Source organism: Camelus bactrianus, chromosome 15 (assembly GCF_048773025.1).
Source record: "Camelus bactrianus isolate YW-2024 breed Bactrian camel chromosome 15, ASM4877302v1, whole genome shotgun sequence".
NCBI classification, from domain to species: domain Eukaryota; kingdom Metazoa; phylum Chordata; class Mammalia; order Artiodactyla; family Camelidae; genus Camelus; species Camelus bactrianus.
The window spans coordinates 59008713-59032098 of record NC_133553.1 but is presented as its reverse complement, the minus strand read 5'-3'; the positions used below and the strand labels follow the sequence as shown (position 1 = coordinate 59032098).

Sequence of the window (23386 nt, the reverse complement as noted above, 5' to 3'; positions counted from 1 at the left end):
TATTGGTTGGACCATGTACTATGTGACTTTAATTACATTTACTCCCTCTAAGCTTCTGTCTGCTTTAACTAGTTCTGCGTTCTTTGGCCTTACGTAGATCACCTACCCTCTCTGACTTGAGTTTTCTCATTTTTAAAATGATGGATTTAAACCAGATGGGTCCCTGGAAGCTCTAAACAGTGCTCGTCTGGATTCTGAAGTACAGATCTGATTTAGCCTTCTCCTATTCAGATGCCTTCAGTAGATACTGAAACTAAACTTAGCCTTGGCACTGAAAAGCTCACCTTGACTGGCCTGACCTATCTTTCCAATGTTACTTCCTCATGCAAACCTGTGTTTTAGCCAAACAGTTTACTCACTGCCTCTTAATTTCCCACCTCCTGTCTGTACATATTACCGTTATTTCTACCTGAGAGGTCCTTCCCTCTCTTTCCACATCATTCAGCAACTACTGAGCATGACCAGGGAGCAGCACTGTATTTCATGCCAGGGGATATGAACACAAAACTACCCTTGCCTGCAAGGATCTTAGTGTCTACTGATGACAAATACAAAACAAGCGCACTAAACTGTTAAATGGTGCTGTGGGTAGAGCATGTGTAAATAAGAGCCAGAAGGGAATGACTGAATCTTTTTAGAGAGATAATAAGGGTGGGGCTTTAAAGAGGATTTAGTTTGCTGAAGATTGGCGCACAATTTTACTTTCTTTTACTATCCTTTCTAAGTTTCGTATCAAAGTTGTACTAGCCCTTGGAGTGATTTGACTAGGCTTTTCCTTTTCTCCTCTCCAGAACAGTACCAAAAGGAATGATCTGATACTTGAATGTTTGGTAAAACTCATGTAAAACCGCCTGGGTGTGATGTCTTTCAAGGAAGATAGATTTTTGTATAATTGATTCCATTATTCAAGGGTTGTTTGTTTTTCAGGAATTCTATTTTTTCCTTGAGTCATTTTCCTTAATTTGTATTTCTGGAAAATTAACTACTTTATTTAAGTATTTTAATAGATTTTCATAAAGTTGTATTGATATATGCACATGATTTTTAATTGTTCATCACTGATTGCATAGTTAATGTCCCCTTTTTTGATCCTAGTATGTTAAGACATATAATTCACTTTTTTTGGCAAGTAGCTTTTGTCTTGGATTTGGCCCTTTCAGTCAGTCTATCAAAATTAAACTGTTGGAAAATTTTGTAAAGATTTCTTTTTTAGAACCTCATGTGAACTTCTGTATGCAAAAGGTGAACGTCTTTTGGAAGAACTGTCTAGGGAAATAGTTTCTTTTTGTGTATGTGAAGACATAATCTTTAACTCTGAATTGTAGCACATTTTTTAGGATATCATGAACTAAAACCAGTTGTCTATAAAAGTAATATTCAGGCATATGTCTTTAAATTTTTTTCACCAGCAGATCAATAGACTCCTTGAACTAATCCTCAGAATATATGATACACTCTTGAACCCTAAAATTCAAACTAAAAAAGTCACAGCCTCATAGAGGAGAAATTTAACCTTTGCATCTATTAAACTATAGAATTTTAAAAAATCATTTCCTATCCAAGTTCAATCAGAGAAGATAATAAGCTTTTATTTGGACATGGCAGGATCCTAGAGTAGTGCTTCCAGCCCTGGCAGCACCGCACAGTCACCTGCAGAGCTTTTATAGAGGGGCCTCCCCAGACCAGTTACAGCAGAATCCCCAGAGGGGGAGGACGCATCAGATTTCTTTTACAGGTTCCCTAGGTGATTCTCATGTGCATCCAAGTTGAGAACCACTGCTTTACAGCAAGCTAAAAAAAAAAAAAAAAGTTTAAAGCCATCTTTTTCACATAACACACCATGGAAAGGATAAAGCCCACATACTGAACCAAATGAGAGTTTTAACAGTAGATTCTAAGTAGAAAATTGGCTTACCAAGCAGCTAAAAAAAAAAGAAAACAAAGGAAACATAGAAATAAGCTCTCTGTGACTGAATTATCTGTCTTTCAGAGGAGGAACATTTTTTAATTTATTTTTATGGATATCAGAAAACTGCTGGTCTAATTTCACACCACAGAGCTCTAAACAACAGTACATATCTTAATTAGAAGCATAGAACAGACAGAGTTATGTAGTTTAGGAAGAAGATTTTCTTTTGCAAATTACACAACAGTATGCACAAAAAGCATTATCAGTAAAATTCATTTAAAAATATTTAATAGTGTTTGTGTGGGTTATCATATATAGCATGGTATTCATTTTTATTTAAATTCCACATACTCCTTATCCTTCCTTTTGGAAAAAGTGATCACCATCATCCTAGAACTATTTAATTCATTCACTTTGTCAAAAAATGTGATGACAACACAACTTACTCTTGGTGGTAGTTTCAAGATATCTTACTTATAAAAGATCACTTGTATTTGTTTACTAAGTTAATCAAAAACACATAAGCTAGACTATTAAACCTTTAAACTTGTTACATTTCCCTAGCCTTAACAACCTCACAAAGATAACTTTTTCCCCATAAAAATTAAAAACTATTTTCACAGTGATTTAGAGGAGCAGCCAATTGATGGGGAAATTAAAATGTGACCAACTTTTAATACAGTATAACTTGATAAAGAAACATTCAGAAAGCATTATCAGTGCATTCAACTGAAAAGCCAAAATATTTAAGAAACATCTCTTCCAAAGAAATGTATACATTGTGTTAGCTTTCAACCAGATAACCAAGATTTTCTATTTTAAAGGTGATTTTTTTTTTAATCTCCTTATTATAAAGCACACTAAAGAAAACCACACAGAGTAAATGTATAGCTTAATGAGCTTTTACAAAAAAACACCCCTGGACCAGAGTCAGGTCAAGAAACAGAACTTTGCCAGACACCCAGAAATACTGCCATGTACTCTGTTTTGATCTCAGCCCTTTCCTGGTGTCCCTAAGTAAACACTATTCTGACTTTTACACACATATACTCATATATTTTTTATCACCTAAATATAAATCCCCAAAACTGTAGTTTAATAGTATCTATTTAAAATACATTAATGTGTCTCTTAAATCTCTCTTAATCTACAAGTTCCCCCTCCATCCCTTTCTTTTCCTTAAAATTTGTTGAAACCGCAGTGTCTCACAGTCTGGATTTTGCTGTTTCCATAATTATGTTGTGGTTCAACATGTTTCTCTGTCTTTTGAAAATTCTGCAAGTTAATAGTCAGTTTTGGCAAGACTACGAGCAATAGATAGACTGGCTTTTTATCAGAAGACACGTAATGTCAGGTTCTCTTTCTCTTTTGGTTGTCTCTCTTCTTTGATGTCAGCAGCTATTGATAATCAGTGCCTAGATCCATTAATTCATTAGGGTTGCAAAATGGTGATAACTAATGATATTACCATTTTTTATTTATTAATTGGGATGCTTTTTATAATGAGACACTTCTACTCATCTCCCATTTGTTATCCCAGTGGCTGAATTCATTTAGTACACTCAAGGTAAACATCTGTTTCTTTTACCTACTAGTTTTCAAGATTGAATTGGTTCCCTGTCACTCCCTGAAGGTAATCAGCTTTTGTTTTTCAAATAGCATTATGAACTCATGAATTTAAACATATTGGACTTAATGGGTTTCATAAATTATCATTGTTATCCTTTTGAAAGTTCAGATTCTTAACTTTGGCCTCTCTTTTTGTCATGACCTTAGTCATCTCGGGTAGCCTCCCTCTATCTGGTATGACAGAATGTTCCATGCTCCTGTTGCACATTTCCTGCCCAAACCCAGAATTAGAAATTTCTTCAATAAGCTATGGTTTCTTTTACTGGAAAATGGTATTTTTAAGCCCAAGTTTTGGAGCTAAGGCTATTGTGTTGTTGTTACTGGGTTGGTCATTATTTCTAGGTGTCTTTAGTAGAGAGAGCTAGAAAGTTTGTACATGTGTATATTCAGAGTGAGTTCATATTGATACTTTTAATTCATGTTAAGAATTACAGGGTTTTTAATTTTAACGTCTTCATTACATCTGTATCTTTCTTCTACACCAGAAATCCTAGTTTTCAGGGATACAAGGGATGAATTGTAATGTCCCATAATTACTTGTTTACTTTATCCCATGGTACATACCTAACAGTCTCAGAATAATCATACTACCTCTACTAATATATAAATTACTGAGCACATTCAAGAACTTTTTGTTCTCTGTTTTTCTTGTTTCTACCCCTTCCATTTAAAAATAGTTGTACTTTAGTTACATTATTGAAGTATATAGTCATACATACTGTGTTCTCTCTTTATCCCCATCTACTCATCCATGGGTTTTTGTTTTGCTCTTTAATTGGACTGTCTTTTTCACGTGGGGATTTAGAAAGATTCAAAAATTATAGTGCCACCATTGTCACTTTGCCAGAATCAGGAATGCTGCACTCAAACACTTTTAATTTGAATGAACATTTTCTGAAAGGTTGAATTTTACATGTTTATATTCATGTTTTTGCATGGGATGTCCATTTGTTCCAGCAGTATTTGTTGAAAAGACTGTCCTTTCTCTAATGAATCACCTTTACTCCTTTGTCAGATATAGTCAGCTCGTCTGATGTGTAGGTATATTTCTGGGCTCTTTATATTCTGTTCCATTGATCAATTTGTCTTTTCTTTCATGAAATAACTTTTTAATATATTGCAAAATATAACTGTTACAACGTAATTCTGTGTATTGGAGGATTTTATTAATACAACATATGAGTTGATAACATTCACATACCAAAAAATATGGGTAAAGGAATGTCTGTACTTCCTTGTAGATTTGGCCCTTTTTCTAAGTTTGTAAGAAATATATATGTTTATCTTGTATACAGACGTCAGATTTCATTGAAAGCTATTAAAAATAAGAGATGTATCCATTGGAAAAATATTACTTTTTTTAATTGATATATTTGGATAGGTAAAGATGTGGAGCAATAAGGAACTCATTCATGGCTTATTGGAGAGGAAATTAATAAATCACTGTGGAGAGCAACTTAGAAACAGCTAATATGATTGAAGGTGTGAGTCTCCAGCACTAAGAAAAACTGACCTGTGTATATAAGTAGATATATACAGTAATGTTCGTAGCAGCACTGTTTGTAGTATCAAAAAAAAAGAAACAACTTAAATGTCCACTAATATTTAAGTTGAATGAAAACGTGTTTTGTGGTGTATTCAGAGGGTAAACTGATATACAGAAGTTGAAATGAAGGAATTAGAGCTTTATGATTAAATCCCAAATGAATAAGTTGAGCAAAAAGGAATTACAGTATGATACAATATAATAACACCTGTATAAAATTTTTTCTTTATTGAAGAATAGTTGATTTACAGTGTTATATTAGTTTCAGGTATATGACATAGTGATGCGATATTTTTATAGATTATACTCCATTTAAAGTTATTTTACAATATTGGCCATATTCCCTGTGCTGTATATTACATCCTTGTATCTTATTTTATACATAATAGTTTGTACCTCCTAATACCTTTCCTCATCTTGCCCCTCCCCTGAACTCTCTCCTCAATGGTAACCACTAGTTTGTTCCTCTGTGAGTCTGTTTTGTTATATGTGTTCATTTGTTTTATTTATTAGATTCCACATATAAATGGAAATGTAAAGTATATATCTTTCTCTGGCTAACTTACCTCACTAAGCATAATGTGCTCCAGGTCTACCTAGGTTCTTACAAATGACAAAATTCATTCTTTTTAATGGCTGAGTAATATTCCATTGTATATGTATACACCACATTTTTTTTATCCATCTGTCGAGGGACACTTAGGTTGCTTCCGTATCTTGGCTATTGTAAGTAATGCTACAGTGAACATTGTGGTGCATATATCTTTCTGAATTAGTGTTTCCGTTTTCTTCAGGTATGTACCCAGGAGTGGAATTGCTGGATCATATGGTAGTTCTATTAAAAATTTTAAAACATTCAAAACAATGTGTTGTTCAGGGTTGTTCTATATTGATGTAGTAAGAATATGCATAGGAATAAATACCAAATTCATAATAGTATTGCCTCTGGGGAGGGAGAAAAGAGAATGCGATCTGGTAGTTTTTATCTGTAGCTGATACTTCATTTCTTTAAAAAAAAAAAACTGTAACAAAAGGATAGTATTTCATGAAGCTTTTTTTGCATTTATTATTATTATTATTATTATTGGAGACAACATTCTCTATTGTCTTGAATATTTCATAAAGATGTAAAACTGAAGTGTGCCATCTATCTCCTGTTCGTAAAAATTTCAGCAAAGTGAGGGGAGAAATGTAGATTTCAGGAGAAATTCTAGTGAAAAGCTAAGAATTTTGGTTGCTGCATGATCTTTGAAATAACCTGGATGCACTCTGGTGAAAGTTTTCAGTTGCAGAAAAGACTCAATAAACTTTCTTCCTGATGTATATATTGAGTGACCTTAAAAACATCGTAATAGATACGCTCTCTCGCCAAACACAGAACATGGGAATCTTGAGTCTATCTCCAGCTCACTAGGATTGCTTTTCTGCTTTTTGTGCTTTCTTAAGTTTAAAATATCTTCCATAGGAGGCATTAGTCATGCTGACTGCTTATGCCTTTCCTTCTCTATACTTTCTTCCTTTGATGACTTTTGGATCAATTCTATCTACTTTTTTCAATTTAGCTTTTTTAAGAATAAAAACAGAATCTTGTGTGTGTGTGTGTGTGTGTGTGTGTGAGATCTAGTTTCAACCTTAAAGCTGACTGAATTAAACTTGACAAACATTTCGCTTTAGGAATGATACTGCCAACATTTTTATCCTTGAAATTGGGAAATTCCTAGACCTTGAGGACTCCTCTTTATCTTTTCTGCTCTTTCTTAGCTTGAATTTTTCAATTCTTAATATTTCTTTCTTTACTGCACAGTTTTCTTAAAAAACAATGAAAAGTAAAGAACAAAAAAAATAAAACACTGGGCCATGGTCACTTATCCCTCATCTGGTATCACAATCTCCCTCCACTGGCCACTTGTAACATCACATAGCCTGTGGTTTAGCTAATACTATTTGGGTTTTCTGTGTTTTCCTTCTTTGAACCTTCCTATTACCTTGAAGTTGAAGCAGAGATCTTCTTTCAGATTTTTCAGACTCTTGGCAGATCACTACACATTTTAAACATCTTTATTTTTTCATCCCTTACTTACCTATAATTGTTCTTCCTCTTCACATTATTTGCCTATTCAGTATGCCCTTGTTAGGACTTCTGACCCTGTTCTTTATTACAGGCATTCCCACTTGAATTCTAATGACCAGTTCCTGAAACCCCTGGCATATATTTTCAGAATCTTTAAAGAGTTACTAGATTTCAGAATTCACCAATCTGGGAAGTACCTGAAGATAGAATTAAGACCAAGAACTCAAAGTTGCTGATAGAGTAAATCTTAAAAGTTCTTATTACAAGGAAAAACTAAAATGTAACTTTGTATGGTGACAGATGTTAACTAGACTTCCTGTGGGGATATTTCCTAATATCGAGTCATTATGTTGTACACCTGAAACTAATATTATGTTATATGTCAATTATACCTGAGAGAAAGAGAGAGAGAGAGAGAAAGAGAGAAAGAGAACTCAGTGAGAGTAGGGAATTCTGGATCATGAAGTTTACGGAGGGTAACGGTGAGCATGCCTCATGGAAGGTAGAAGTAGACTTCAGATTACTCTTGCTTGGTTACAAGAATATTACCAGCCACAGTCCTCTCATTTTGGAGTCCTCTCTCTCCTTTGTGTGTTTTCTTCAGGGCATTGTCACCTAACATTTGTCCCTTCACTACACACCATATTTTTTGTTCCCTTATCTTAGCATTACTGTATATCTTGGCCTGATCATCTCCTCACTAGTACTTCAATCTAAGTTCATTTTGGGATGAAAAACTGACCACATAAATATAGGATGAGAGATGTCTTAGTATGTGCAAGTTTGGATTTTATAAAGTCTAAGTTTTGCCTTGGTATTTTGCAATAACTACTTAATTGTATTTGGTATTTTCAACTTATTTGCAAATGATCAGCTAACTGAAAGTCTCATAGATAGAAAGTGCATTAACACATTTTTCTCCGATACGGTTCTTCAGTCAGTAGAGTATACTTTTAATGACTTTAAAAGGCTGATGAAAATGCAGGTGTAACACTTCATTTTCATAATCTTGATCCAACATAGTAGCATATTCCTAGAAAAATGGAATGACTGCATTTTCTTTCCCTGCATCTCATTGCTCTATTTCAGCTGAGACCATTTTTATTGATGATTATCTGTTTCTACTTCTTGTATACAAAATATTACTTTAGAATTCTAATTGGAATCCTAGTTCACTTTTCCTTTCAATTAAAAGCATTAATATGGAGAGTCTTTAAAAAACTAAAAATAGACTGACCTTATGATCCAGCGATCTCACTCCTTGGTGTATATCCGGAGGAAGCTCTAATTTGCAAGGATACATGCATCCTAATGTTCATAGCAGCACAATTTACAATAACCAAGGCATCGAAACAACCTAAATGTCCATGGACAGACAGTTGCCTGGATAAAGATGTTTTTCGTATATATACAATGGAATACTACTCAGCCAAAAAAAGAATAAAACGCCATTTGCAGCAACATGGATGGACCTGGAGATTGTCATTCTAAGTGAAGTAAGCCAGAAAGAGAAAAAAATACCATATGATATCACTTATATGTGGAATCTAAAAAAGGCACAAATGAACTTATTTACAAAAAAATATAGACTCACATAGAAAACAAAATAAACTTATCGTTACCAGGGGGCATGGGAGTGGGAAGGGATAAATTGAGAGTTCAAGATTTGCAGATACTAATTGCTATATATAAAATAGATAAGCAACAAGTTTCTTCTGTATAGCACAGGGAACTATATTCATATCTTATAATCTATAATGAAAAAGAATATATGTATATATATGACTGAAACATGCTGTACACCAGAGACTGATACAACATTGTAAACTGACTATATGTCAACTTTTAAAATAGTATTAATTACACATTAGATAACATCCAAGTATCTCTTTAGTATTTCTTGATTGACCTAAACTTTTGCACCAGGGTTCTTTGCCATGTCAGTCAAATTATTTATAAACATTTGCTGTGCAGATTTACTGTCATTATGTACTTACTATTGCTGCTTATTTATTTTATTATAGGATATGATACCTTTACCTTGGTAGTATCTGTACATATAAATTTCTTATTTTCATAGACTGAAATGTTTTCTTTATTCTAATAATGTTGGTTATCTTTTAAAATCACAGAATCAAATATGAACTTAAATTTAGAATCATGAAATTAAGTATGAACTTTGTATATTGTGTTTAAAAATTATTCGGTCAGTAGTGTTTTTCATAAATAAATGAAATCAGTTTAATATAACTTCCAAGCCACATCTTTTCCGTTTAAGATTATCTTTAAATTTATAGTTTGTAACTATATAAGCGGCAGCCATGAAATCTAAATAACCAAATTTGGATTTTATGTAGGATCAGTATCTTTCATTCCTTTTACCTTCTGTCTTTGTCAAGGAATTCAGGACTCTGTCTTCCAAAACAACAGTAATAGCCACTATTTATTGAGGGCTCCTCCGTCTCCTGCATGTCAGGTCCATTATTTTTATTTTTAACTCACATGGCATTCCTGCAGGACAGGTGAATAAATCCTCATTTTACAGATGAGAAAACTACAGTTCCAAGAGGTTGACTTGCCTCAAATCCCAGAGCTTTCTGTTGCCAAGAACGAGGAGACAGGCCCAAGGGTGTGCTGCTTCTGCTGTGTGGTGTTGCTCTGGACTGTTGTACATGGTCAAGTCCAGCTTGGAATTAAATTCTGAACCCAGCCATGTCAAACGTCATCTCATTCTATGTTGAGAGTCACATAAACTTGACCCTGTCTGTTCATGACATACTACTTTCCAAAGATTCCATGCACCATCATAGAAGAAACCTAAAGTTTTCCTTGTTCTCTTCTTCTGTTTAAATGGATGCAAAAACTAGCAATAATATTTTGTGTTCTAGTAATTTTTCTTTTGAGGAAATAGTTTAGTTTTGATTTGGTTCATTTTGGGGATGTTTTTATGTTTACATTTATAAAGTACACCCTTTATTTTCAACATAATGCAATGAATGAATGAATGAAGCATCTTTAAGAGGTCAGTTTATTAAGAACCTTGCCTTCCAGCCTTCCTCAGTCACACTAAGTTGCCTGTGTTATTCACTACTTGACAAAAAATAGCTCAGCAAAAGCTTCTTTCTTTCTCATGCCAAGGTTCACAGGCTCCGTTGTCATTTGTATGATTTGTCTCTGTAGTTCCTTCACCTTTTTCTCACTCTTCTTCCCTTTGTGGGGATCCCACCACCATACCTACGGTTTCTACTGCCTTGTGGTTCTCATTCCTGCTCTCTGATCACACAGGAAGAGCTGGTACCTGTAAACTCATTAGTTACCTGTGCTTGTGAGGCCATGTCTTACAGAGATCTTGATCTTTAGAGTCAGACAGACCTGGGTTCAGACCACAGCTCTATCACTTACTAACTTTGGTACCAATGGAAACTTACACCATCTCTCTGACCCTCGTTTTCCTTATCTCTAGAATGTAGATTATAATCCCAAACTTTGGAATATTGAAAAGATTATATAAAACAAGGTACGAAAAGTGAATAACACAATACCCTGTTTTCTTACTGCTTATTATTGTTGGTGGGGTGACTCTTTACTGAAACTCATGCACACTTAAGTGTTTTTTAATCTGTATACTTTTATGGTATCTGTAATTATTGCCATGCCAGACATTTTCTCCCGTAAGCGAATTTTAGACATTTACTTGTGAAGAAGACAGGTGATCCTGCGGCCTTGGCTAGCTTTTTAGAGGTGTCTGGGATTGGCAGTGGAGGAGAAGGCATACATGTGGTCCACAGTCTTACTCCCCTTTTAACCCCTTTCTCTTGGTGAAACCACATTGCGTGTTGGGGAGAATCTCACAAAACTTTTGGAACTGAGGAAGCCTGGGACCCTTCTCCCTGCACCTTGAGCCTAACCTGTTCTCTACCCAGACTACCATCTTGCTTGACCCCCCTCTAGGCTATCTCTGTACGAGTACAGGCCCTATTCAGGGTCACCTGGCCTCCCAGTTTTCTGCCCTAAGGCTTCCTTTACAAATCTCTAAGCTTTCTGGAAGTATGATACTTCAACCAGCAATATAGTGTGTTTTTTTTTTTAATTTATAGTTTTTTTAAAAGCTACTACCAGCATAGCTTTTAGCTAGCTCCTACACAGGATACCAAAACAAAGTGTAAAGTAGTAAGACAGTTTTTGTTTTTTGTTTGTTTTTTTTTTTTTTTGGATACAGTTAAAGTGAGGACATGTGATCAAAACTTAGGTGTAAATAAAAGGCTGAATGTCACAAGTTGGCCAAGTTAGCCAAGTTGGAGTGGGGAAGGGGTAATGGAGGTGAGATCAAAGGAAAGAAGGATGCTGCCCAGCTGGGAGAAATTTAGAAACTGAGATCTGAAATAGCATTTGGTCTAATTCTTCAAGAATGTCAAGAATGAGCATGACTGATAGGAAATACTGAGTCTCTGTGGGTAAAGAGTGTGGATTTCAAGTAAAGGACATGAGTGAAGTTGTTGAAAGGTAAGCCGAGGTATATTACAATTTTTTGAGTTTGAGTAAATCAGTTCTAGTGGGGCAGTGCGAGACTGCAAGTGGTTAGCAGCTACTATGTGAGACTGGTCAGTGGTTAGGAGCTACTGATAAGAGGTGGGAGAAAGACTTACAGAGAAAGTGCAGAAGCAAAGAAAGGACATTTTTTTGGTTGGCTATAGCTTAAAGCCTGGTTGGCCATTGTGATTGGTTATCCTTAGTGTTTTGATTTTGTAACTTTGAGGCATTTACAGGCTTAGGTTTTGGTTTGCCTACATAGGCCGCTGTGGCATTACAGCCTCATCAGTCAAATGGCTTCCTTGTTTAATTAATTTAACAAGTTATAGAGCTGGGAAAATGCAGCTTTAGCTTGAACCCAGAGTAGAGTAATGAGGGGAGGCTGTAGGAGATAATACTAGAATTTGCAAGTGAGATCATGTCCCTCCTTTGTTTATGGCTTCTCATCTCGTTTAGAGAAAAAGCCAAAGTCCCTATAATGACCTATAAGCTACTACACAATCTTCCCTCTCCCCCAGTTCCCACTGCTCTCTTCCTTCATCCCTCTGCTCTAGCCCCACTGCTCTCCCATTGTCTCTTCAACAGACCAAGACCTTGTTTTTCTTCAGCTTTGTTTCCTCTCCCCGGAGTCCTCCCATCCCAGGTGGCTGCATGGCTCACCCTTCACTTCTTGCAGGTCACTTTTATCAGAAAGGCCTGCCCTGGCTTCTCTCTGTCACCTCCCCTTCCCCCTACTTTCCTTTGTTTTTCTTCATAGTACTTGGAAAGTGCATTTATCGGATCACTAGCATCCTGTGTATGTTTGCTTGTGAATCGTTGCCTTCTCTTCAGCTGTTAGAGATATGTTCTCTGAGGACGAGGATTTACTGCTATGTCCCTGGCAGTCCCAGAACCAGTGCCTGGCATGTAGCTCATACTCAGACATTTATTAGATAAAAAAGAAAAACAGGAGCAGGAGAGAGTGCGAGAGAGGGAAGGAGCTGGATATGGATCCTATAGGGTTTTGCATTCCAGGCGGCAGAATAAACATTTAATTCATTAGGTAGTGGCTAGCTATTGAAGGGTTCGAACAGGGGAGTGAGAGCGAAAACATTTAGTTTAGGGAAGATTACCAAGGTGCTAATAATGTATAGGATGGGTTTGTTTTTTTTTTTTTAATTCATATCAGCCTCCCTTCCTTCCCCAAATCAGCACTAAGTAACATACCTGGATGTGCTTTAAAAAAAAAAAAAATAACAATTTTGTAGTTTGACTCTCAAAAAACTGCTAACATAATTGCCAAAATGGCTAAAAGCAAATTCCCTTCCTGTACTTTTCCCCCTACTTTGCCCCAACGATAGCATCTTACATGACTGCAGCACATTGTCAAATCCAGGAATGTGACCTTGGTGTGATACTGTTAACTCAGGTACAGGCCTTAGTTGGATTTCATGATTTTACACGCACTTGTGTGTATGTGTACATGTGTGCGTGCACACGCATGCACACATGCATAGTTCTGTGAACTTTTGTGTAGAAAGGTGCGTTTTTAATGTTTCTACATCTAATTTTGAAGTTTTCTTCGAGGTGTTAGAAAATATCCTCTTAAATATCACTCTTGAGGTTGCTGGCTTCCCCCATTTACATATGAATAAAGTGAATGGCCCATAGTTTTATTTCTTTATGCTTCTGCCTAGGTGTTTCTGGTGGCCTTTCTTTCCTACACCAAAAATGCTTTAAAGCCTTTTCCTCACCAGTATTGCAAATCATATTACTTACCAGATCTTTTTTTTTTAACCATTACATTCTTGTTTCTTTCTATTGGTCATTTATCTACTTAACACTTCTTATCCTTTCCCATAGTAAAAGTATTTCTACAGGATTGTTGGCAGGGTTCTATTAAAGTCTTTTCCATTGCCTACTTTACTGTTCTAGTTAGAAATACATTTCTGGTAAGTAATTTACCAGTAGTTTCAGAACTGTGATGGGTAGTGGATGGGAAGGAGATTAAATTGTTTAAAACCTTTTATTCATCCTTTTAAAAATCAAGCTTCTAATGTTTTTAGATAGTCTGCTAGCCATATTATTTTCCTAAAATCCCACTTTATTAGTTTTTATATATCATGGAAAGTATTTGTCTTTATGTTATTTACAGACATTCTAAAAAAAAGTGTTTAAGTTAAAATTTTATAGTTTAATTTCTACAGCTATGCTAAATATGCGTTATATATATGTGTTCTATGTGAGATATACACACACCTATTTATATGTTGCTGATAGTTAAGGTGATAGTTGATGGTCCTCAGTAGGATTCTGGATTAATAGGCAGGCCTGTGTGCAACAGCTGAAGAAAAACCAAGGTCTGTATGAACATACTTAATACTATTTCTTACAGGTTCTGAGTTCTGTCCGCACAGAATGGGATCCACTGGATGTTCGCTTTGGCACCAAACAGCCTTATCAGGTGTTGACAGTGGAGTGCTCCATCAGTGTAGACAAAGAGCCCATGGCTGACAGCTGCATCTATGAATGCGTTCGGAAAAAAATCCAGTGTGTATCAGTCACCAGAATACCACTAAGATCAAAGGCCATTAGTTGTTGCAGGAATATTACTGAAGACAAATTGATTCTGGGCTGTGAAGATTCTTCAGTAATTCTTTATGAAACTCACCGCAGAGTGACTCTCCTAGCTCAGGCCGAACTTTTGCCTTCATTAATAAGCTGCCACCCAAGTGGTGCCATTCTGCTAGTTGGCAGTAACCAAGGGGAGCTGCAAATTTTTGATATGGCTCTTTCTCCTATTAACATCCAGCTTTTGGCTGAAGACTACTCGCCTAGGGAGACTCTGCAATTCAAAGAATCCTTTGATGTTTCTAGCAGTCTTGTTCACATGCAATGGACAGCTCCTCAGGTGGTTTCTAAGAAGCCGGAAAGTGGGGACATCTGTGATCTCCTCTTCCTCAGATTTGGCAGAGGACCTTTGGGTGTACTTTTGTTTAAACTTGGTAAGTCAAGGAAGTTGGTAAGTTTTACTTTGGTGATGGTGACAGTATAAGACAATAAAACTCTTCGTGGAATGTAGATTTTCTATTTGTCATCCCATAAGTATGCTTGCCTTTCAAACATTACATACAGTTTCCTTAAGAAATCTTTGTGGATGATTTTCTAAATGTCAAGGAGCAGTGGATACTGAAGAATTTGGAAGTTGCACTGATTGTCCATTGTGATGAATAAAAAGCCTGAATTTTTAAATTTGGTGCTTTTAGAATACACTGTCTACTCAAAAAATTGCTTAAGAAACACATATGAGAATATTTTAAAAGTACTTATTATGTCCATTAAAAATTCTGTGTTGTAAGAATATGATACTTTTCCCGTTAAAATTATTTTAAATTGTAGGTGTCCATTGTTTCCCAGATGGAAAATGTGTAAAGCAAGTGTTTTTAAAAAAGAGAAAGGACATATTTAGTTAGAATTTGCTTAAGATATTTATATAACTTTGTTTTTCTTTTAGATAAAAATAGTCGAAAGGATTTGTCAATATTAGGAAAAATTATGTATTAATGTAGTCCATTTCAACCAGGAAACTTTGAAGCAAAGTTTTATTGTTATGATTTAGTTGCCTTTTGTAGTTTTGCATTACTGGCTATGTCCTGAAATATATGATATTCTTTAGGTAATTTTGTGTAATTTAACATTCTTGAGAGAACCTCACTTGCGTTTAAAAAAAACAACAGATTTTAATTAATTAACATTATTGCAATTTGAAAACATAGAAGAGTACATTTTAAAACTCCTTACAGGATTTGGCTCTGTGGTACAAAGTTAAGTTTTTAAAGACATTGTACTGTTTGTTAAATAGCTGTCAGTTTACTTTTTTTTTAAATGGATCTACTTGCCTCTGAAACTGAACACATTAAGTAAATCTAGTGAAAAAGACGTGATTAACTTGAAAGACATAAGGGATATAATGTAAGGGCTATGCTCTTTCGATGTAATAAAAATGCAGCTAAGTCCATTCATGATGTTAATATTGTCCAAGAAAAGTATGTTTGGAATCTCATTTATTATGAGATAATCCAGTTCTACTTTGCCCGACTACATGTTTAACAGTTGTACGTCTCCATCCACAACACTTATTAAAGTAGATTTTAGATGTTTTGCATGCCTGTTAAAACTCTCTCTCTAAATTAGCCAGTTACCTGTCAAACAGAAGGCTGTCTGCTGACATATACCTAGCTTTTCTTCAGCCCTCCCTTGTGGGCCTCCTCACAACAGCTTTGCAAAAAGCACAGCTTTCTCTTCCTATCTCTAGCACATTTGCCTTTCTAAAGTAAACAGGCTCCCAGTGTAGGGACTTAGAGGGCTTCCTGCTAATTGCCAGCTTGTAAACTTAATTGGACTATCTCCCTGGGCACCGTTCCTAAATCAATTAGGCAATGAGTTGGCTGTCACCTCTTTTTCCCAAGTAGGTCTCTTGGAAGAGAATTATCCAATAGAAGTCAAGCATTCAAATGAAAAGGTGATAACTTCTGCAACTGACATTTATCTTTTAAATTTTATTTTCAATATGACTCTTAAGTTTTATAAGATAGGGAAATTTTACAGTCTTACAGGCTCTTTAAAAGATCTAAATATGAAGTTCCCCAGGATTTTTGAAAATGTATTATAAGATTAATGTTTATTACAGATTATTTTTCCTAGGAGGAGTAGATGCCTTGAAACAGTAGATTCCAACTAACAGATCTTTTTTTTTCCTTAAGAAAACCCTGTTTAAAGAACAGATTTTTCTTAGGATCTGCTACTAAATACATCCAGAAATTTTAATATACTTCTTGAATTAACACAGTGCTGATTCTGGGCATCCATGTGGAATTTTCATGTATAATTCAAGTTACTGCATATATAAACAGGTAGTTGCATGTGCAGTTTCCCCACTAGGGAGCATTTATGAGATTTTTTTCATATGCTTGTTATGCGAGCCTTTGAAATTTTGACATGAAAGGTGTAGCTTACAATTTAAGAAGCTGAGATAGATCATAGTTTAAAATAGAATGCTGTCATATGTAAACGTGTCAGTGGTTGCTGCCAATATTCTAAGATTTTTGGAGTTTGACTCTTAGAATAGGTCAGTTAGTGTAATGTTGAAGGAAAACTGTAGCAAGGCGAGAGCTTCCATTCTAAATCCTTATAATCATCACAAAATGTGTTTGGGGTTAAAAGGATATCGCCACTGTTACTAGAAGAATGCAAAACACACGTTTTCCTCAGGAGGGAGCCAGAAGTGTCATCCTCCTACGTGGAAGCAACGTGTAATCAGAATTCCTTTACCTGACCATCATTATCCATATTTCCACAAACACAGACAGGGGTTAATTTTAAAAAGAGGAGTCCCTAATTATACTACTGAGATATTAAAGCTTCTCCATTCTCACCTTTTCCAACCTTCACTGTGCTCCTTAAACTCACATGATCAGCTCCCTGCCCTCAACAGAGAATCTCACCTTTTAACTGGCACTTCATTAATTTCATCTGCTTCTCACCACCCACCCACCCACTTATGTACATGTGCTTTAATCTTTCTTTTTCAGTTCAGTGGAAAAGGAGACCTTCCTCTTGTCCAGGACTAGTTCCACTGCTAGTTCCTTTCTGGATCCCAAAACATTCCCTCTAACACCTTTCCTCTGTCACCCTCCCCACTCCCCCCATGAATCTGGCTATAGCAGCAGGTACAAACCCAAGCCACACCATAAAACATACGTTCATCTCTTCCTTAAATTTGTTTCCCTCTGTTATTAATCTAATGTCCATCTTTCTTTCATAGTCAAACTCACTGGAATAATAGTAAACACAGAAATTCTTGGTTTCTTTATCTCCCATTCACTCTTCACAGCACCGCTTTTTGGCTCTTGCCTTCAGTGTTCTCCTGAAAGTACTCTTGAAAAGGCCAACAGTGACTTCCTACTTGATACACATATTTCTTCTATGTTACTTGATGACTTCTCAGCATTTGATGGTTGCAAACCACTTCCACTGTCATTGAACTCTCATTGTACTGGCCTTCTGTGATCCCAGATGCAACTTTTTGTCATTTTTTAATGCTCTTCTTCTGCCTTCTCGTGAAAATGTTGAGGCTCTCTAAGGTTCCATTTTTAGCTCTTCTCCCATTTTACACAGATGGAGACTTTATTTTTGATTTTGGTATCCCATCTCTGACTTCAGTCCAGACCACTCCTGATTCCACATCCACATATTCACCAGACTTGCTGGGTACCTCCCCTTGGAGGTATACAGGTGCCTCAGACTTATTGTGGCAGACATGAAGTCATCATCTTTCTCCTTGCTTCTCCTCCTGTATTCTCCAGTTTGGGAGATGGTAGAGTTATTTAGATGGAATCCCAAGTCAAAAGTTATCCTAGAATCCTCCCTCACCCCTAGTGCCATATCCAGTCAGTGACCAGATCCCATCTGCCTTCTAAATACATACTGTCAAAACTGTCTCATTCTATTCAGCCTTGCTGTCATTACCATAATCTAGACCTTCCCTATTGTACCATGATCAAGCAGTGGCCCTCTGTCTGTAATGTTCTGCCTTCCACTCTTCCCAACCCACCGCTCAGTTAATCCCTTGAACTGCCATCAGAGTGCAGATTTGGTCATAGATTCTACACTGTGAAGTCCTTCAGTGGTTAGTAAGCCCTGTCTGCCTCTCGGGCTTCATCTCTGCGGCTGTGATGCCCTAGCTTAGCTCCGCAGTCACGGCTTGTGCTCTCACTCTCCTTTGCAGAGTGGTTTGATAGTATTCCATCTACCTAGAGTGCTCTCACAGAGCCTACAAGATCAGGGAAAGTTTAAATGTTCAAATGATGACATCAGACAGATAATTAAAGCTAACTTCTTCCCTCTCATAAGATTTTGAAAATCACAGCAATTTGGATGTGTGTGTACGTGTGTGTGTCTGTCACACTGTCTAAAAAACAAGTAGCATGATTTTTCTCTTAGAACTTGGTAAGAAGTATATTTTCTTCAAATGAATTATTTTTAATGAGTTATTTAAATTTTAGTTTACCCAGGTGGTAGTTTATTGCTGGAAAGACAATCCTTTCTCCATTAAATTAGCTTGACCATATGTGTGTGTGTCTATGAAAAGACTTCTTTCCCACTGATCTGTATGTCTGTACTTAAGTGAGTACCGCACTGTCTTAATTACTGTGACTTTACAGTAAGTCTTGAAGCCAGGTACTATTAGTCCTCCAATTTTGTTATTTTTCAGAATTGTTTGGCTATTCAAAGATCCTTTGAATTTCTATATAAGTTTTAAAACTGACTTGTCAGTTTCTACAGGAACACCTGGTGAGATTTTGATTGAAATTACATTGAATCTACAGATCTGCTTGGGGTGGAATGACAGTTTAACAATATTGAGTCTCCCAGTTTATGAACACAGTATCTATTCAGGTCTTCTTTAATTTCTCTCAGCGGTGTTTTATAGTTTTAAGTATAAAGATCTTGTACACAGCTTGTTCATGTTTTTGGATGCAATTGTAAATAGTATTTTTAATTATAGCTTTATAATTGTTCATTGGGATTATATAGAAATAAAATTTTAAAATATTGGCCATATATCCTGCAACCCTGTCAAACTCATTTCTTAGTTGTAACTTTTTATTGTAGATTACTTAGAATTGTCTATATAGATAACTATGACAACTGCAGTTAAAAATAAGTTTTCTATATTCTTATCCAGCCTGTATGCCTTTTATTTTGTTTTCTTCCCTATTATACTAAATAGGACCTCCAGTGCAATATCAAATAGAAGTGGCGAGAGAGGATATCTTTGCTTTGTTTCCAATCTTAGGTGGAAAGCATTTAATCTTTCACTGTATGTATAATGTTATTAAGCTGAGGAATTCCCCTTCCATTCCTAGTCTGCTGAGATATATTATCTTGAGTGGATGTTGAATTTTTTCAAGTGCTTTTTTCTACATCTATTGAAATGATTGTATGTTTTCTCTGGTCATAGATAGTGAATAATACTGATTAGTTACCAGATGTTTCAGTGACCTTGCATTTGTGGGATAAATCTCTCTTGTTCATGATTTATTATCAGTTAATATGTTGCCGGATTTGCTAGTATTTTGTTAAGGATTTTTGTTTATGGGAGACAGTGGTCTGCAGTTTTTTTTCTTTTCCTGTAATTTTTTTTTTTTTATCATTTTTGGTCATTTTTGTCATTTTTTCTCATTTTGTTCTTTGTCATTTTGTCATTTTGACCCTGTCATTTTGTCAGGGTAAAAGCTGACATCATTAAATGATTTGGGAAGTATTCCCCCCTCTTATATTTTGAATTGTATAAAGTTGATATTATTTATTCTCTTAGTGTTTGAGAGAATTCACCAGTGAAGTCATCTGGTTTTGTGTGTGTTTCTGTGTGTGTGTGTTTCTGTGTATGTGTATGTGTGAAGGTTTTTTAACTACAAACTCACATTTAAAATCATTCAGGTTACCTACTCATTTCTTCTTGAATGAGCTTTGATAGTTTGTATCTTTCAAGGAATCCATTTCACTTAAGTTATATTTATTTCTATAAAGTTAGTCTCATTATTCACTTATTTTTAATGTCTAGTGCTGTAGTGATTATTCTTGATATTAATAAATGTGTCTTCACTTTTTTTCTCAATTTAGGTAGAAATTGGGCAGTTTTACTGATTGTTTCATAGAACCAGCTTTTAAGTTCATTGACTTTTATTATTCATTCTTGAATTTTTATTTAACTTAGGTCTGATTTGCTCTTCTTCCCTTAGGTTCTTAATGTGGAAACTTAAATTGTTCATTTTAGACCTCACTTCTTTTCTAATTGAAACATGTAAAGCTAGAAATTTCCCTCTAAATATTACTGTAACCATAGCCAGATCTCACAAATTTTGATGTTACATATCTACTGTATTCACTTCAAAATATTTCCTAGTTCACTTTGTGCTTTCTTCTTTGACCCATAAGTCATTTGAAACAATGTTTATTAATTTCTAAATATTTGAAGCTCTTCCAGGTATCTTTCTTTTTTTCTACTTCCTAATTCTTTTACTACAGTCTGCTGTTGTCTATGCCCTTGAAGTTATTTACACTTACTTTGTCTGTATGGTGGGAATATTACATAACAGTGTGCAGTGGTGCATCACTCCTCAGCTCCATGTTCAGTGACATCACTTTAGTGTTTGAAGTTAGCCATGGTGGGAGTGTTTACAACACTTGTTTGCTAGCACGCTTAGGATAGAAGGGGAATATTTTCCCCCTTGAAAATCTTGGTGTATAAATCCTTATACACTGAAAGTCATCCAGATATCTGCTGTGATCTGAGAACCCATTCTGTATGATTTCAAAGTATTTACATTTATTGAGGCTTGTTTTATTACCCAGAATATATTCCATCTTGGTTGATATTATATGTGCACTTAAAAAGACTGTGTATTCTGCTGTGGTTGGGTGAAGTGTTTTATAAATGTTAATATTAGGTCAAATTCACCAATAGTATTTTTTAAAATATTTTCTATTTTTACTGATTTTCTGTTTACACTTTCTCTCAGCTAGTCAGAGAGAAGTGCTTAAGTCTCCAAGAGTAAGTGTAGATTTGACTTTTTCTCCTTTTAGTGCTATCAGTTTTTGCTTTATTATTTTAGAGCTCTATTATTAGGTGCATTTAAGATTTTTATTTCTTCATGAATTTCCAACTTTTTATTATAAAGTTATAGAATTCTAGACTAATTCATTTTTCTCTCTCATCATTTTAAAAAAGCCCTACAATTTTTTCTGGCTTGTGTAATTTGAGAAGCAAATTTTGCAATTATTCATATCTTTGTTTCTCTGTACATCAGGTATTTTTCCCACTGGCTGCTTTTTAAGATTCTGTCTTTATCACCTTTTGAACAGTTTGATTGTGATTATGTTTTAGCTCTTCCTCTCTGGCTAGAAGTACTGCTTAGGCTATAGACAGAGTCAGTAAATTTCAGATATTTTCGGTTTCTTTCACAGTTCCTACACATTAATGTCTCCTGCCAAAAAACCACCCTGATTTATGAGGACCCTCCAGTGCCTGACTGTAGGCTTATGAAGGCTTTTGGACTGTAGCATTCATTGATTCTACCAACACACAAAAAAAAAAAAACCAGTAAAATTTTATTGCTTAGATAGTTAGGGCAATTCCCAGATTCCCGATCAAGTTGAGTCCTGTTAGGTATAGCCCAAGATTTCATTTTTATGTGACTTGAAGTTAGTATGAAGAATCTCAGCATCTTTTTCATGAATAAATACATTTTTAAAAATCCTGAAACCAGTGACTATTCCAGTTAGTGATGATGACGATGATAAAAGTAATGAAGAGTTACAGTAATATTTTATGTATTTTACAGCTTACAAGTGGTTTCACATACATTTTCTCATTTAGCTTTATGATTTTTCATACTGAGTTTTTCTAGATTCACTCAGATCACTAAACATTTGCTAAAGGAAAAATTATAGTCATTTTAAAAATGTTTAAAAAGCCTGCTTTAAAATAGTAGTACTTGTCATTTAATTACACAGAAATTGTTAGTTTCAAATGAGATCAACCATACTTAAAAGATGATAAAATAAAACTAGAACTGAATGCTCCCCTACTTTGTCTTGTGCACTTGTTCCTCTAAGATTAGAAGTGGATTTTCTTTTCATTTTAAAAGGATAAGCAAATATGTTTATGTTGTTCTAAGGTATTTTATAGCAAATCTTAGTTGTGAAAGGGGATCAATAGAAGATTAATACTAATGATTTCTTACTCATAATTACTAATAGAAGAGAATAACCTCTAAATGCCAATTTAAAATAAATTGGTATGGGTATCTATGAAGACACTATCAGTTAAGTCTTAATAAAAACAGTCTTAAAAGCATTTATATAGTCAAATTATATTTGTCTTAAGTATTTGTACGTTTTTGACCCCCATGTACATGGGACTGAAGACAAGATCTAACTTAGAACTAATGAAGCTGGTCAATAAGAATTGTGTTGCATCAGAACTCTGCCTTTAAATATATACAACAGAGGCCTCAATGACAAATCGGAAAAATAAAGTTAGCTATTGTGATTTACCTAAAAATCTCACATTTATTTATTTTTAGTCTAAACAGTTTCATTATGTGGAGTTTAGATTAGTTTGTGCTGAATGATAAGCATAGGCTAGATAAAGTCAGTAGATGATACTTAAAATGAAGATTTAACCTCAGCCAGATTATTCTTATTGTTTCCTTTTTTTCCCCTTACAGAAAAGTTAACTCTGTTTTTGTGATTCTACTTTGTATTTTTAAAAGATTGACTTGATTTTACATTTTTTTGTGACAGGTATCTTCACACAAGGACAACTGAGCCCAGTAGACATCATCTTCCAGTATATTCACTGTGATGAGATCTTTGAGGCAATAAACATCCTGAGTAGTATGAACTGGGACACTCTGGGCTACCAGTGCTTCATCAGCATGAGTGCCATCGTAAACCATCTTCTTAGACAAAAGCTCACTCCAGAGAGAGAAGGTCAGACTTCAAATATATTTCATAATAGGTTTTGTATATAATGAAGCATATTTTATTGCCAGTTATTTTTTGAGAATGTTTTTGTGTTGTGTTACTAGAGATTAGAAGACAAAAATGTAAATGCCCTATATTAAACTGACAAAATCAGATATCAAATAATTAC

The 23386-nt window shown here is 35.1% G+C and overlaps 1 protein-coding gene across 15 annotated transcripts in view; it reads left to right on the top strand.

Moving 5' to 3' along the window:
• Positions 1 to 23386, top strand: part of WDPCP (WD repeat containing planar cell polarity effector) — a 299751-nt gene that overhangs the window by 124874 nt on the left and 151491 nt on the right. For all 15 annotated transcript variants that reach the window (XM_074341211.1, XM_074341212.1, XM_045514393.2 and 12 more), the window contains 2 exons: positions 14060 to 14669; positions 23035 to 23223. In XM_074341211.1, the coding sequence (XP_074197312.1) occupies positions 14060 to 14669; positions 23035 to 23223 (799 nt within the window). The remainder of the gene's footprint in view (positions 1 to 14059; positions 14670 to 23034; positions 23224 to 23386) is intronic.